The sequence below is a fragment of the Hemibagrus wyckioides genome, linkage group LG08, assembly GCF_019097595.1.
Source record: "Hemibagrus wyckioides isolate EC202008001 linkage group LG08, SWU_Hwy_1.0, whole genome shotgun sequence".
NCBI classification, from domain to species: domain Eukaryota; kingdom Metazoa; phylum Chordata; class Actinopteri; order Siluriformes; family Bagridae; genus Hemibagrus; species Hemibagrus wyckioides.
Window position 1 is genome coordinate 28,051,443 of NC_080717.1, and position 16,051 is coordinate 28,067,493.

At 39.2% G+C, this 16,051-nt stretch overlaps 1 protein-coding gene across 1 annotated transcript in view; it reads left to right on the plus strand.

Annotated features, from left to right (window-relative positions):
- Nucleotides 1–6,519: 6,519 nt before the first annotated feature.
- Nucleotides 6,520–16,051, plus strand: part of nav2b (neuron navigator 2b) — a 98,646-nt gene continuing 89,114 nt past the window's right edge. Inside the window, exons 1-2 of the mRNA XM_058396719.1 lie at nt 6,520–6,881; nt 15,254–15,371. Coding sequence (XP_058252702.1) covers nt 6,582–6,881; nt 15,254–15,371 — 418 coding nt within the window. The 5' untranslated portion in view covers nt 6,520–6,581. The remainder of the gene's footprint in view (nt 6,882–15,253; nt 15,372–16,051) is intronic.

A 16,051-nucleotide genomic window follows, 5' to 3' on the forward strand; every position in this document is an offset into this window, starting at 1 on the left:
ATGATTCGCATGGTTAAATTTGGCAATGTTTTACGCCGGATGCCCTTCCCGACGCAACCCTCTCTATTTATCTGGTCTTGGGACCGGCACAGAAGTCACTGGACTGTGACCCCATGGCTAGATTTACATTTCCACTGCTAATATTAGTATTTAATATGCGCCAACCTTAGAGAGATTTGGTTATATTCTTACATTTTCTCTGCTAATATATTTAACATTCAGCAAACTAACATGCTAAGTAAACGTCTGTGCTAATGTTTTTTATATGCAGTAAACCAACATGATTTCTGAGAGGAATTTAAATTATATTCTTATATTTTACAGGAATACTGAGAGGAATTTACCTGCTAATTCTAGCCAAGTATCTAACATCATGAACCTGACAGGATTTCTGAGAGGAATTTAATTGTATTTTTACATTTTCACTGCTAATACCAGCGTCTAGAATTACGTCTAGTGTCTAACAACCTGACATGATTTCTGGGCGGAAGTTTGTTATTTTAATATTTATCAAATGTCACAGGAAATAGAGCATTTCTCTTCTACTTTATAGTGTCATCTGTTGTGTTGAAATCAGCTGAAAGTACTGATTAACAATAGTGCATTATGGAGGTCAATGTGTGTTCAATTCAATACCTTTCAATGTCAAATATCTGTCATTCATTATTATACGGCGTTCCTGTCATTTTGGAATTATAATAATTACAAGTTTATGACTTACAAAATCCATTCATGCTTTTGACAAACTTGTAATTACCACTTGCAAATTCTGAAAGCTCACTTGACATCGTGTCACAAACACAACCTAAAAAACGACAGTGGCTTTCACACAAAACAGATTTAACTCGTTTTACAAGTGTCCACTGTAATTTTAAAGCTGTGTTTAAAAAACAAACAAAAAAAACGAAAGAATCCTGTTTATTTAGCTTATTGCTAGCTATCACTCTGGTCATTATATCTACATAAGTACCCCCTTTAACCTTACCACACTGTGTAATGTCATAGCCTGGATCTACAGATCTCCTTTTTACCAGGTCACTGACCTTTCTTGGACATCCTACTTTAGGCATTTTTCTATATTTTGTGTAGATTCATGACTTACAATCCCAGATAGTTTCATTTCACTTCAGGCTTGTGACACTACATAAGTTCACAGGGTGTCAAAAGTGCTGTACTTCTCTATGGAACTATCAACAGCTCGCATTCATGGAGCAAAGACAAAAACGTTGAAGATCTGGAGGGCTATTTTTGAAACTGTTAAATCCCTTGTTTCCTCTTTTTGACGTATAATTTACTTTGTATTTATGTATATATTATTATTATTTCTATTATTGTTTATTTATCTTTCTTTCTATTCTTTTTGTGATTAAGCATTACAGTTTGTACTGCAATCTCTTACGCTTTCTTAGTACAGTATAAGTCTACCGGGAGGGTGGGGGTTATGGCTACAGCCTAAATTGATGTGTTGTATTTTGTGTTATACTGAACTATTTCCTTAATAAAACAACTGTTCACAAAAAAAGTGCTGTATTTGTAGAGAAAAAATTCCGCCACATATTTTGTTTTTGTATATTTAGTCTAATAGCAAGTACCATCTTTATTTCATTCTTCATAGCTTACATAAACTTCGAGGTCAGACATCATTCGAGACAGACAGTGTAATCAGACAGTAATGAATCAAGCAAAACTGTTATTGCTTATGGACACAGAGAACACATCTAGCATTTATTAATGCATGGTCGGTTTGAGTCTCAGACCTTATTCTGATATACTTCTCAGGACAGGGTCGACAGCCTGTGGTGATTTTTTTATATGACTGGATGATACACACTTGGGAAATTATCCGTGAGTGCGGCGTGTTCCTCAGCTCACACACACACTCGCCTAAAAGGCACCATTGATTGCCACCACTGACAGCTCTACTTTTCTGGTTCGGGCAAATCACTGGTATGGAAATGACCTGTCATATATTATCTAAAATAGACAAACAAGGAAAATGAATTAGAAGGCTTTCAGCCATGAACGTTTTTTCTGTTGAGAGAGAGAGTGTGTGTGTGTGTGTGTGTGTGTGTGTGCTTTCACTTTTTGGTTTTTCTCAGAATCTTGTGTAAGGCAAAATTACGAGCACAGCTCTTTCTTGAACAGCTTTGCCAAGAATAAACTTTCTTCAAATGTTACAACATCTAGTTGCTTTAAATGAATCTTTTTTAAAAGGTTAAAGCGGGAGGACGTGATGATTTTTGGGCACTACTCCCGCAACTCAGCAGGGGTTATTGATTTCAAATCCACAGGCATGAACAAAAACACCGCTTAGGCACAGTTTTATCCTCCCAAAGTTCCCCAAAAGGCTATCAGGACATGAAGAAGCGCTCTCTCACTCAGCGTGTTAAAGATGGTGTGAGACACAGGAATTTGCCAACATTCTTCCTTAAATTCAGAGACAGAAAGAAATAATTTAGGCTCATATTGATCTGTACAGTCTAAATAAATACATCCTCCATCTTACATGTTTTAATGTTTACTACAAAGTGGGATTATAATAAGAAAACTCTGTTACTATAAAACAAGATTTTTGATGAACTGTTGTATCAAATGATCTTGAAAGAAATTCCAAGATTTTTGGACTCAAGTGATGACCACTTAGGACTTAGGAACTGCTATCATCTTTCTGCAAATAACGGGTAAGCATGAAAATTATTTAAAGCAGTTATTTGAAGTTGGGGTTATATGTAGCATGAAACCCCAATCTGCACCATTGTTAAAATAAACACCTAAAAAAGATGTCATTTGGTAGAAATTTACCAAATCATCACTGCTCTTCTTGAGTTTTTTCCCCTCAGTTTTTTCCACTAATTTGTTGACCTGCCAAATCCCACCCAGATCTCCTCTATCTCATGACATCCACCAGCTGGAGAGGGCGAAGGCTAACGTGCCTCATCCAAGACATGCAGAACTACATATTTTTAAACACACCTATAGAGCTCTATCCTCTTCCACATGCAGTACATGAGCTCACAGATGGCCATGATTGACTGGTGTTGTTGTGATTGACAGGCGAGAGACAGTACACCCCTTCCTCCCACAGAGAACACTTGCTGGGGGCAGATGAATGATGGCTTTGTGGTGAGCATGTTTAGCCTCGCACCTCTGCTGTTGGGGGTCTGATTCCTGCCTCCTCTGTTCTCACCCGTGCTTTAGAGGTTTCATCTGGGTTCTATAGTTTCCTTCAAAGTCCAAATATGTGTTGTAGGCTGACTGGCATCTCTAAATTGTCTGTAGTGTCTAAGGGTGTTCTTTATCTTGTGCCTTGGGGTGGATTCCTGTGTAGGATAAGTGGTATAGAAAATGGATGGATGGATGGATGGATGGATGGATGAATGATTCTGCTGTTTCTTAATTTGTCTATCTAGACAGCCAAGTATACAGACATACTGTAAAGCCAATATACAGTATATAGCTGAAATCCACACTTGCACATGTGGAACTGTGTGGCTTTGGTCCTTAAACATGGATATAATTGACATGCCTCATAACACATGGTAGCTCAAGTGGTTAAGGCTCTGGGTGATTGATTAGAAGATCAGGGTTCAAGCCCCAGCCCTGCCAAGCTACCACTGTTAAGTCAACCCCCCTGCTCCAGGGATGCGGTATCATGGCTGACCCTGCGCTCTGACCACAACCCTCCAAGGATGGAAAGAATTTCACCTTGCAGTAATGTATATGTGACTAATAAAGGCTACTTAACCTAATTCCACAAAATGTCATTTAACAGATTATAATTTGATCTCAGAAAGTTTAGTCTTGAATAATAAATTGACTAAAATTTGGCCAGATGACGACAGATTTAAGCTCAGATTGACCCTGAACTACATCTTAAACCTTTCTCTTTAAATTGCTAATAATTATTTGACCTTGTTTTAAGAAATAGCACCTTAAAATAAAGGTTCAGTCCCTGTTGAAATAAATGATCCGTCTGTCTGCGTGTCTACAGTTTTGCTGAGTGAGAAAGCTGTTGTGGAGTTGATGCTCATGGCTCATCAGCTTGTCACTTAATTTTTCCCCTAACACACATTCTCAGCATCACTAATGGCTCACTAATCCTACCCACGTCTGGGCGTATGCTATGTTTCCACCCGAACGATGGCAAAAATGATCCGGATTCATTTTCTGCGAAGAAGAAACACAATGACATCATCAAACAAGCGCCAGCCAAACACACACAGTCATGGGCAGACTGGAACACACACTTGATATGGCATCACTTATTCCATCAGTGATTTTTATCAGATCGTCTCTTTATCCCAGACCAGCTTTCCCACCATTTACATACATAAACAAGGTTGCAGTGTTGGTTCCAGATCTGACTAATCCTGACATTATTTATTTTATTTTTTTTACCACAAACAATAGTTCTTGTCCAGTAATAGTCAAGTTCCAGCATGAAAAATGTTGCTGGACAATTTTATCTGGCCAAGCCCGAACCTTTCGAAGTTACCAAAAAACCACAACTGTTGCTATGACGTAAGTGATAACAGGAACCAACTTGTTTTGTAGACGTTTAAAATGAACTATAAATGGATGCGTCGTTCATGATGCACTGTTCTGGAAAGAATAAAAATTGTAATCATTATCAAATTTCTGTGGTATGAGTGGAATAAATGAGGATGTGGCACGCATTTATCGGAAAATAATGATGCTGTAATGCAGGCTTTTATTCCTTACTTATCACACAGAGTAGTTGGATTTTTAAGAATTGTTATATGAATGATATTTGTTATAAATAAAAATTCTAATACACACTGGACGTCACAATCGTGTAAAGTGTCCCAGGTTCTGTCCTGCGTTCAGGTGATAATCTTGTCTTCCTGAAGGTTTCCTCAGGGTTCTCCAGTTTCATCCATTTGTCTGAAAACATGTCAGTAGGTGGATTTGCCGAAACCCAGTAGATTCTTTGGTCGAATCTGTGAAGGTGTGTGTTCACATCAGTGTTAATTTCGTTGACGAATAATTTTCTTCATAGTTTTCGTCAACGAGATGATAAACAAATAAAAACTAATGCACACGGACCAAAACTATTGACATTTTCGTCAATGAATAATAAGAAATGAATAAAAATGAATGCCAGAGATGAGATCCAATCAGAACTAGTACTAGTCTATAAAACATAGGGAATAGTCAAGAAAAGGCGGGACAAGTTGGGAGCCTATCCAATCACAATTCATCTCTTTGTGTGGGGCGGAGCTTAGACATACATTTGATCTACAAGTCAGTACAATTAGCCATGATGCACACTAGAGGACAAAATGTCCATGCCTGGAAGAAAGAGAAGAGCAAACATATGAACACATTTCATAATAAATAAAATGCTTGGAACGACAAAAACACCGGCAAAAACACAACAATCTTTAAGTGATATTTGCAGGCGACTAAATCTAAAATTGTCAACTAAAACTAAAGTAATTTAGATGAGTTAATTATGAATAAAACTAAACCAAAATTTGCTGTCAAAATTAACACTGCTTCACATGGTGCTCAACAATGGACTGACATCCCATTCAGGGTGTATTGGATGGGATCCCATCCATGCCCAGTTTTCCCAGCATAGGCTGCTAGTGTAAAGCAACGATTTGTATTGACAAAGTGACTCTCATTTTCAGTGACAGCTTTCGATTTTTGGCGATATGAGCAGCGGCATCGACAACTGTAACCTAGATGTGGGCGTGTCCAGCTTCACGACCCAGTTTAGAAGTTTATGTAAATATGGAGAGACTACTGATGTGGGTAAAGACCTGTGTCAAAGAGCACACACTGCTTCTCCTTCATACACTGCTGAATTTTATACACAAACACCAAATCTCCCTCTAGAACATTCCATTTGGAATGCTAGTAGATAAACGTTATGACTATAGCAGCCAGGAGCAGGAAAACTTTATAGTACAGCAACTGGAAGCTTGCAGAGATAAAATCACCATATGTGTGAACGTAGCTTTATACTATAATGTTTCCATCATGCTGGAGGTCACCTGGAAAGGAACTGTAATGAACCCTTTACACTCAGATGATATCAGATCTTTATACTTAAGCAGCTACAGAATCCTTCACTTGCGCAAGTTGCTCTGGTTTCAACACCTTTAAATGTTAAAAAAGGCAGAAATCTTGCTGAACAGTCTTACATCTAACAAGTGCTGCCCCTTACGGGTTCTCACACTCTGTTTGAGTAGGGTATTCCTCTCGAGAGCTCTCTGGGATCTGAACAGATGCTGAACGTTATCTTTTCAGCGTTCACACTCTCTAATCCAGCGAGAGCAGGTGCTGCACTCGACCTGTAGAGAAAACACAACTAGCTGAGTGAGCTCAGAGCTGGATTTAGCGAGCTGTGGTAATCTTTGAAGAGGTCAAGACAGTGTGTGAAAGTGGGCGGCTTCCATACGCTTCTGTGTGTGTGTGTGTGTGTGTGTGTGTGTGAGCGTCTAGGGGCAGTTCACTGACTCGTACCAGCTGTTGAAGCAGCACGTGAATGCTCCGAGTCCCACTCCTGCTCGAGTAGGAGTGTGTGTGTGTGTGTGTGTGTGTGAGTGCTTATGCTACTGTGGAAGCACAGCACGGCTCTGCCAGACCTGTCTGCATTTGGACAGCAGAAGGCAAGACAAGTGGAAGAGAAGAAGATGCCAGCCATTTTAGTCACCCCCAAGATGAAGTCAGGATTGCCCAAGCCTGTGCACAGCGCTCTGCCCATTCCTCAAGCTCACATTCAGACACGGATGATTCAGGGCAGCGGTGCGAAGCTCACACACCACTCCAGTCTGAGGAGAAGCAGCCACAGCACCAGCGCACCACAGACAAAGAGTCACACGGCCAACGAAACGTCTACAGATCCACAGGTTTGAGCGAAGTGATCCTGAGGTTTATTCTGCAGCAAGTGTGTGAGTGATGAAAGATCTTAAAACTCAAAGTGGCATGTTTTGTGTTAAAAGGCATCAGTGCTCCTTACTTGGTGCATTTTCTTTTTAAATATGGAAAAATGCAAAAGTAAGGATCTGTAAACGTAATGGTAATGGAAGTGTGAACTCGGCAGTGTGTGCTGATTAACTCGCACCTGCAGGCAGTTGAGGCTTTGGTTAAGCGTTGTAAAGTTTTAATGAGGCTCTAAGGTTTTTCCTATGTGTGTGTGTGTGTGTGTGTTTTATTTTAAGCTAATGTGACAGGTGATGCAGCATTTCTTCAACTGTATTGAATGTTTTTTTCTGTATGTTATTTGTTGACTATCATTACAAAATCAGATTTTATTTAATCGTACCTTAATCAGTTTTCTCTTTACTGCAGTCATGTGATTTATTAATAATTCCATTATGTTACACATGCTGTAGTCTCGGATGTAACCCATCAAATTCTCACATTTTCATCACCTACTCTATTTCTGTGAGCTCTCTGAAGGTCAGTCTAATCATTTCAGTCCTCAGAGCCCAAAGAAATCCCCCTAAGATACAGTACTTTACAACCAGTTTATTTTATATTGATATGTTTATATAGCCTTTATGGAAGGAGTCTCCAGTGTCGGTACTTTGTAAAAGTCTGAAGTTTTCTAAAATGGGAAATACGGACGGCTTTGTTGCTTCTTAGTAACATGACTCTTTTTTAATATGAATAATGTACAGAGAGTTAATAATAACTTAACAGGAAGCTGAAGTGTGTCCTCAATTCACTTCCTGCTTGCCAAAACTAGCATGCTAGTACACAAAAAAAAAGGAGAAGCGTGTTCTATTTTTAAATCCATGAAGTGAGGGTTTGGTTAAGTTTCAGTGTTTATTACACCTCATGTAACATCAGCAATGTTTCATGATGGAAAGCAGTTATTAATTATTATATATTAGATTCTTCAATACGCTGGTGTATTTAATCGAGAGCCTCATATCAAATGATACAACAACAATACCATAGGTTGCATCGTTAGAGCCTTACTAATGATTAATATAATTGTATTTTACAACTAAATTGTGGTAAAAAAAAAAAAAGGATTTTAAAGGATGTTAGTGAGTTACATTTTGAAAATAGCTTCACGTGTTCTTCAAATTGTTTCCTATAGAACATATAAAGAGACATAATCGGCATGATTTCAACATGTAAACAGATATAATATGCTATATTACTAAATATACTATAGTTACTATATGCTATATTACTATCTACACTATATTGCCAAAAGTTTTGGGACGTCTGCCTTTACCTGCACATGAATGTAATATGGAGTTGTCCCGCCCCTTTGCAGCTATAACAGCTTCAACTCTTCTGGGAAGGCTTTCCACAAGGTTTAGGAGTGTGTTTATGGGAATTTTTGACCGTTCCTCTAGAAGCACATTTGTGAGGTCAGACACTGATGTTGGACGAGAAGGTCTGGCTCACAGTCTCCTCTCTAATTCATCCCAAAGGTGTTCTATGGGGTTGAGGTCAGGACTCTGTGCAGGACAGTCAAGTTCCTCCACACCAAACTCCCTCATCCATGTCTTTATGGACCTTGCTTTGGTCACTGGTGTGCAGTCATGTTGGAACAGGAAGGGGTCATCCCCAAACTGTTCCCACAAAGAGCATGAAATTGTCCAAAATGTCTTGGTATGAAGCTGAAGCATTAAGAGTTCCTTTCACTGGAACTAAGGGGCCGAGTCCAAGCCCTGAAAAACAACACCTGAACTCAATGATTTGGAGGGGTGTCCCAAAACTTTTGGCTATATATACTATGTACTATACATTTAATGTTATCTATATTAAAACATCCATATTATTATTACTATAAAACATTTAAAGAGACATAATCAGCATAATTACGACCGCATAATATTTTAACATCTTTCTAAATGATAACTCTATATAATATCTCTGATTCTACAAGCAGATCAGATTTATTTTCTGTTAACTTAATGCCGTTTCTTACCCTGCTAGACCAGGATATAGTGAGTTTCACCACTGTGGCAAAAAAGAGGTAAATTTTGTTTATTAAAAAAACCTGGAAGCTAAACACGAATTTATCAGATTTTGTAGATCACATCAACATCATTATCCACCTCACGGTCACCACATTATGTTCAACGAGGCTTGTTTCTGCCTCTTAAAGCCACTTGATCTTGAAAGTTTGTTTGTGCTGGACGTCTGAGACCTGACTATTTTCGTGGCCACTGAATAATTCTAGTAGAAAATGTTTTTTTTTTTTAGGACTAGAGGAGGCAACTCTGGTCAGATGTGATGTTCTGTCTCATTACACACCAAGTCTGCAGCTGCATTGTGAGTGTGTGTGTGTGTGTGTGTGTGAGAGTGTGTGTCAGAGTGCATATGTGTTTATTTTGCCCTGCGCTCCTTCTGCAGCGAGGAACTCTGTTCTTTATGTGGTAAGAAGGATGAAACACTACACCGCTTGCCCTGTCATTATAGCATTACAAAACACACAAGCACACATGGCAGTGGAGGATTTACTACAGCGATGTATTAGTAGTGGCCTACCACACTGCAGGTGGGCACACAGCCATGTGGGATCCATAGTACGGCATGTCACTGAGGCTGGTATGTGGAACCAGATATCACTCATTTAACCCTTTGAGCCTTGCAGTAAGGATACGGACCGTGGGTTTCATTTAGCGAGCTAAATATAAACTAATTTATTCATTAATTGTTTGCACAAGAAATGCTTATGTAGAAATGTGTAGATAATACACAATGATAATATGTAGAATACCTTCATACTCTTTGAGAGCACCTTAGTTTGTTTAAATTTATATACACTATATTGCCAAAAGTTTTGGGACACGCCTCCAAATCATTGAATTCAGGTGTTGTTTTTCAGGGGTTGGACTCGGCCCCTTAGTTCCAGTGAAAGGAACTCTTAATGCTTCAGCTTCATACCAAGACATTTTGGACAATTTCATGCTCTTTGTGGGAACAGTTTGGGGATGACCCCTTCCTGTTCCAACATGACTGCACACCAGTGACCAAAGCAAGGTCCATAAAGACATGGATGAGTGAGTTTGGTGTGGAGGAACTTGACTGTCCTGCACAGAGTCCTGACCTCAACCCCATAGAACACCTTTGGGATGAATTAGAGTGGAGACTGTGAGCCAGACCTTCTCGTCCAACATCAGTGTCTGACCTCACAAATGTGCTTCTAGAGGAATGGTCAAAAATTCCCATAAACACACTCCTAAACCTTGTGGAAAGCCTTCCCAGAAGAGTTGAAGCTGTTATAGCTGCAAAGGGCAGGACAACTCCATATTACATTCATGTGCATGGAAAGGCAGACGTCGCAAAACTTTTGGCAATATAGAGTATATTCTAAGGAGACAATATGACAATATTAAAATTGATTGGTAGGATTAGGCAGTGGTAGCTCAAGTGGTTAAGGCTCTGGATTGTTGGTTGTAGTATCAGAGTTCAAGCCCCAGCACCACCAAGCTCCACTGTTGGGCAGTTGAGCAAGGCCCTTAACCCTTTCTGCTCTAGGGGGACTGTATCATAGCTGCCCCTGTGCTCTGACCCCAACTTATGTGAAGAAAAGAATTCCACTGTGCTGTAATGTGTATGTGGCGATAACAAAGGCTTCTTCTTGATGAAACAAATTTTTATATTTACATTTCTGGCATTTGACAGACGCCCTTATCCAGAGCGACTTTATCTCGTTTTTATACAACTGAGCAATTAAGGGTTAAGGGCCCAGCATTGACAGATTTTGGTGGACCAAGGATCAACCTCACAACCTTCTGGTCAGTATTCCCACACCTGAGTCACCAAGCTACCACATCCCCCAGAGAAATTAGACCACGGCTGAAAAAATGGTGTCTATATAAGAAAGAAAGAGGAGTTGTAGCGCCGCATTGGCTGAGCTGCATTACTGGAGGATTTTGCCATATGCTGTGTTCAGGATTATTTTTTGTGGACGTTGTAATAAGTTGCTATAACATGTTTAGTCATTTAGAGCTGGTGGGCATTTATCAACGTACCCAACATATGAGTTTAAAGAAAATCAAAGGGTTTTTTTTTCTATGTGCAAAGCTCTATGTGTAAGTTGGTTCATTACCAGTGCTGATTAAACACACATTCTATTTTGGTACTTAAATGAGATGCTAGATTCATTGTGGTGGAAAAACTATTTACATTAAAATCCAGTGCTAAACAGTCACGGATTATTATTCACAAAAAATTTGGTACCTGAAAACCGATCAGTATATAAAATGATCAAATCAGCAATGAACCAAGAGAAGGACAAACCACTAAAGGACTGATTTCATTTCATCTAATCTCACTGGACTGATTGCTGTGCGATCAGGTATCCAGGGAAAAATCGTGAGGCTAATAGAAATTTGCAACAGAAAAAATAGAAAGGCAACTTGTGTGTTTTCAGTGTTTTCCGAAAAACATTACTCATAACAAAACTGTTGAGTAAGAGGTCTCTATGGAACAAAAAAAATGGGTGTTTCCAAATCTTCTCTAGTTGGATGTGACTGGCTTGAAACTAAGGCAGAAGTCAGAGATTAGATTTTCAAGTCTTGCCCAAGTCTTTGCGTGAACCTTTACATGAGAATTTAACGAGAAGATGTGAAATTATTAAGATTGCCAGGGCTGATCAGTGGATCTGATTTCTCCAAAAATGTGCTTAATCACAACTCCCACTAAACATCGATTGGATTAGGATGTTTAAATTTAGCAATGAAAGCAATCAATGTCTTTTTGTTTCAAAATGTGATTCGATGATTTTGGTGCTTCGCTGAGACCAAATGTCCATAAAACTATATATACCATGTTGTCCAAAATTGTGGGAATTTTATGATATAAAATAAATTCAGGCTGTATTTCTACACTCTGCCAATCTCCAGTGGAAACCTGACCTATGCTCACACATGGCCTTTTATTTTCCAGCATAAACTCTGTTTGCTCTCATATATATATTCTCCAACACAAACCCGTGCACTATATATAACTCGGAGTTTTGCACTTCTGTCCCCTTTTATGCTGGCAGGAGTAGCTGGAAAACTTGAGGCTGTAAAAAAGTGGTGTCGAGTTTGTTTTGGTGGGAGACGCCGTTTAAGCTCAGAGCTGCACTTTTTTAAAGCCGACCGCTTTCCTTGTAAACAGAAGCTAATTGTTTCGTTAAATATCATTCTTATTGGAACGAGATAAACTGTTCATCTAGATTAGCCTTCAATAATGAAATTTGGATTTTAGTAAAGATTAAGAAAAAAACTCTGCTAATGCTGATGTGTCTTTTACTGTTAAAGTGTTAAACAAGAGCTTAGAACATTTGCAGAGCTTAAGTTTACAGGTTTGAATCCATGTGTTCACTGGTTTCTGTCCATATAAACCACACACACACACACACACACACACACACACAGCCACAACCTACCACAGGCCTGAGGCATGGATCTGGAGATTATTAGAAGCACCGCAGGGGAGAATCGATGCCAGGCCATGGCTTTTTCTTTCAGAGGATGGGTGGAGTCGTCCCGATCCTCAGAGCTCAGAAATAAACGGACTGACTGCATATGTACTGTATGTTGTACCTCGTGTCGTTGAAAAATTTGCGATGGAACAAAAAGTCAAGCGACTTTTCTCTTGATATGACATGTGGAAGTGCTAGGACTCCAGCTGTCATTCAGATAGTCTTCCAATCATTTACATTTGGCAGATTGCCTTATCGAGGCCAGCTTACATTTATCTCATTTAAACAACTGAGTAGATAAGGACCTGGGGTTTGAATTCACATCCTTTGGATCAATAGTCCAACATCTTTACCAGTGAGCTACCACTTCCCCATTGGTGATTGTTAGTGAAACTGGGCCTGTTGCACTGCAGACTGTTTCAGTGTTGGCTGAATGCTCACTTTCTGGCTCGTGTACTTGTAGTAGCAATCAGTAAGGTGTTAGTCCACATTTTCAATGTAAGGATGGAAACTTCCTTAGGATCCTTAAAATGAAATCGGGACGTTTCCTTGTTTTCCTGATGAAGGAGTACACACAGTCCCCGGTGTTGCAGAAGCTCTGAGGCGACTCACACACACATTTTATGAATAATCTGGATGAATACGCTCACCTACAAATGTAGGTTAGGTAAAAGCAAAGAAATTAGCTGGATTCCATTCAGGCTTGATTCAGAATGGAGTGGATTCAATCTGGTGGTTGAGGGTGGATTGGAATTTCAGATATGACACCTCACTCATGCTCTGGAAGCAAGGTCACACTTTTTTTTAAAAAAACATTTACTAAATGGATGGACTCAGTTAAATCATCTCTGAATTGATTTAGTGATGGAGATGTATCGGAGTGTATCCCTGCTTTGCGCTGAGTGTTCATGGGACTCCAGCACTTACTGGAAATGAATGAATTCATAGTATATGTGAATAATGGATTCTCCTACATTTTTGTCCATCTGTCCATCCATCCATTGATTCATTCCCATCCATCCATCCATGCATTCATCCATCCTTCTGTCGGTTCATCCGTCAGTCCGTTTGTCCATCCCTCCATCCATCCATTCATTTGTCTGTCTGTCCGTCCGTTCGTCCGTCTATTCATTCATCCGTCCATCCATCCTCCATCCGTCCATTCATCCGTCCATCCATCCATCCATCCATCCATCCATCTGTCCGTCCATCCATCCATCCCTCCATCCATTCATTCCTTCGTCTGTTTGTCTGTCCATCCATCTGTCCATCCATTGATTCATCCGTCCATCCATCCATGCATTCATTCATTCTTTCATTCATTCATCCATCCATTCATTTGTTCATCTGTCTGTCCATCCGTCCATTCATTCATCCATCCATCCATTCATCTGTCCATCCGTCCATTCATCTACAAGAGGTTATATAAATATTGAAGGATCATATATACAGTATACATAACTATAGCATGATTTTAGCGCTTTTATCAATGGACATAATTTATTCGGGATCTAAATTATTACATTTCAAATTTGAGTTTGAGTTTATACTTCAAGGTTCATATGATTTCAACCAGCAGATGAATTGATTCGAGTCTGGACTTGATACAAACAGTGTCAGGGTCAAAGCAAGGACAAATGTCAGAAATAGTTTTTCTTCATTAACATCCTACCTGTTTGAAGTATATTTTTTAAGAGTTTTTGCATCGTACAAATTAGTAACAATAATCAGTAGACTTGTTGGCAGCAAGAGCAACCTTGTCAGTGTCACTGGTGTCAAGTTCTTCTTCTTTTTCTTAGAGTGAATTATCTTTTTCTTATAGAGTGAGCTCTTATAGAGTGTCTCAAAGCAGCTTTACAGAAGTATAGAAACACAATAAAAATAATAAAAGTTTAAAATTAAGTTACTATTGATCCCTAACATTTATTGCTTATGAGAAGCCTGAGGCAATGGTGGTGAGGAAAAACTCCCTGAGATGATATGAGGAAGAAACCTTGAGAGGAACCAGGCTCAGAAGGGAACCTCATCCTCATTTGAGTTACACATTATGTATCATTTAACATCACAGATAGCCAGTTTGTTTCTTACTTCTATACCAGATACAGTGGAACTTCGGCATACGAATGCCCTCCCTTACAAAATTTTTGCCTTAAGAATTGAAATTTAAAGCATTTTCAGCATATGTACGAACCGAACCAAACGCCAGCAAAGTTGTGCATATGTCCAGGAACCATTCAAAACTTGTTAGCGTTACTGGAAAGCCAACCAAAGCCAGTTCATGAATTTTTTTTCAGTCAGTGAAAGCTGTGTGAAAGAGTTAACCCACGATATCAACATCGCCTTCAGCATGCCTTCAAAAGCTAGGTGATTTTTGGGGTGATTTTTTTGTTGACCGATTGGGGGCGTGGGCGGTCTGTTCTATTTTTAGCCCAAGCTTGGTGGCATGACTTCCTGTTAGGAGCCTTGACATGGAATGCTTGGCTTGGGTCAGTTCTTTGTAAGCAGCCATACAGTTTACATACGCTTCATATTGGTCATATTTTTGGGCGGCTGGAACGGATTATCTGCATTTACATTATTTCTGATGGGAACATTCCTTTCACAATATAAAACTTTCACCTTAAGAACTCACCTCCAGAACCAATTACATTCCTATGCTGAGGTTCCACTGTTCATCTTCATGTTATTTTAACAGTGTAATGAAACGGCTAGGTCAAAAAAACATGACAAACATGTCTGTGTCTGTGATGTCACATGTCTTCTACCAGTCTGTTAGTCTAGAAGAGAGAGTATTACTCATGTCTGGTGGACTTTCTCTTTTTCTTGATTGGACAGATTTACACAGACTGGGCAAACCACTACCTGGCAAAGTCGGGTCATAAGCGGTTGATCAGAGACCTTCAGCAGGACATAGCGGACGGAGTACTTCTGGCTGAGATCATCCAGGTTGTAGGTAAAGAAATTGTCTGAATTTTTGTTGTTGTTGTTGTTGATGTTGTTGAACTACCCAGTTAATGAATATCTCAGGGATCAGTTCTTTTGTTTGATTTGAGGAGGTTGTGATGCCACAGACATATTCATCCTGTCTGATTTTATTTAATGTAACTAACAGAGAACAGCTTGATTCGGGAGAAGGAGCATGCTGCTTTGGTTTATTTATGAACAGTTTGGTTCAGGGTTATTTTTAAGCACTTAAAATGAGAGTCTGGTTTGGAAGCACTACACTCGGCATTGTTAAGCTTTTTATGACATGTTGACATGTTTGGTGTTATTTCTAAAGCACCTTTTTACATTTAAAATGTGTCTTAAAGTGTTTTATACGTCTTCCATGGTGCAGATTTGACAAGCAAGAAACAAAGGATGAGTGTGCTAAGCTTCCTTAATGATTAATTTATAACATGTTTTATACATTTATAATGTGACTCAAAGTTCTCAATATAAAACAATTATATAAACAAAAGCCACTTGATATCCCTGTTTTCTGTGTTCTCTCTTTGGAACACGGAGTTCAGAAATGTCTAAAAGTTATTGACTTGTCAGTGGCTTTTGAATCCATCCCTTCATCTGTCCATTCATCCATCCATCCATCTCTCCAATCCCTCCCTCCATCCATCCATCCATCCATCCATCCAT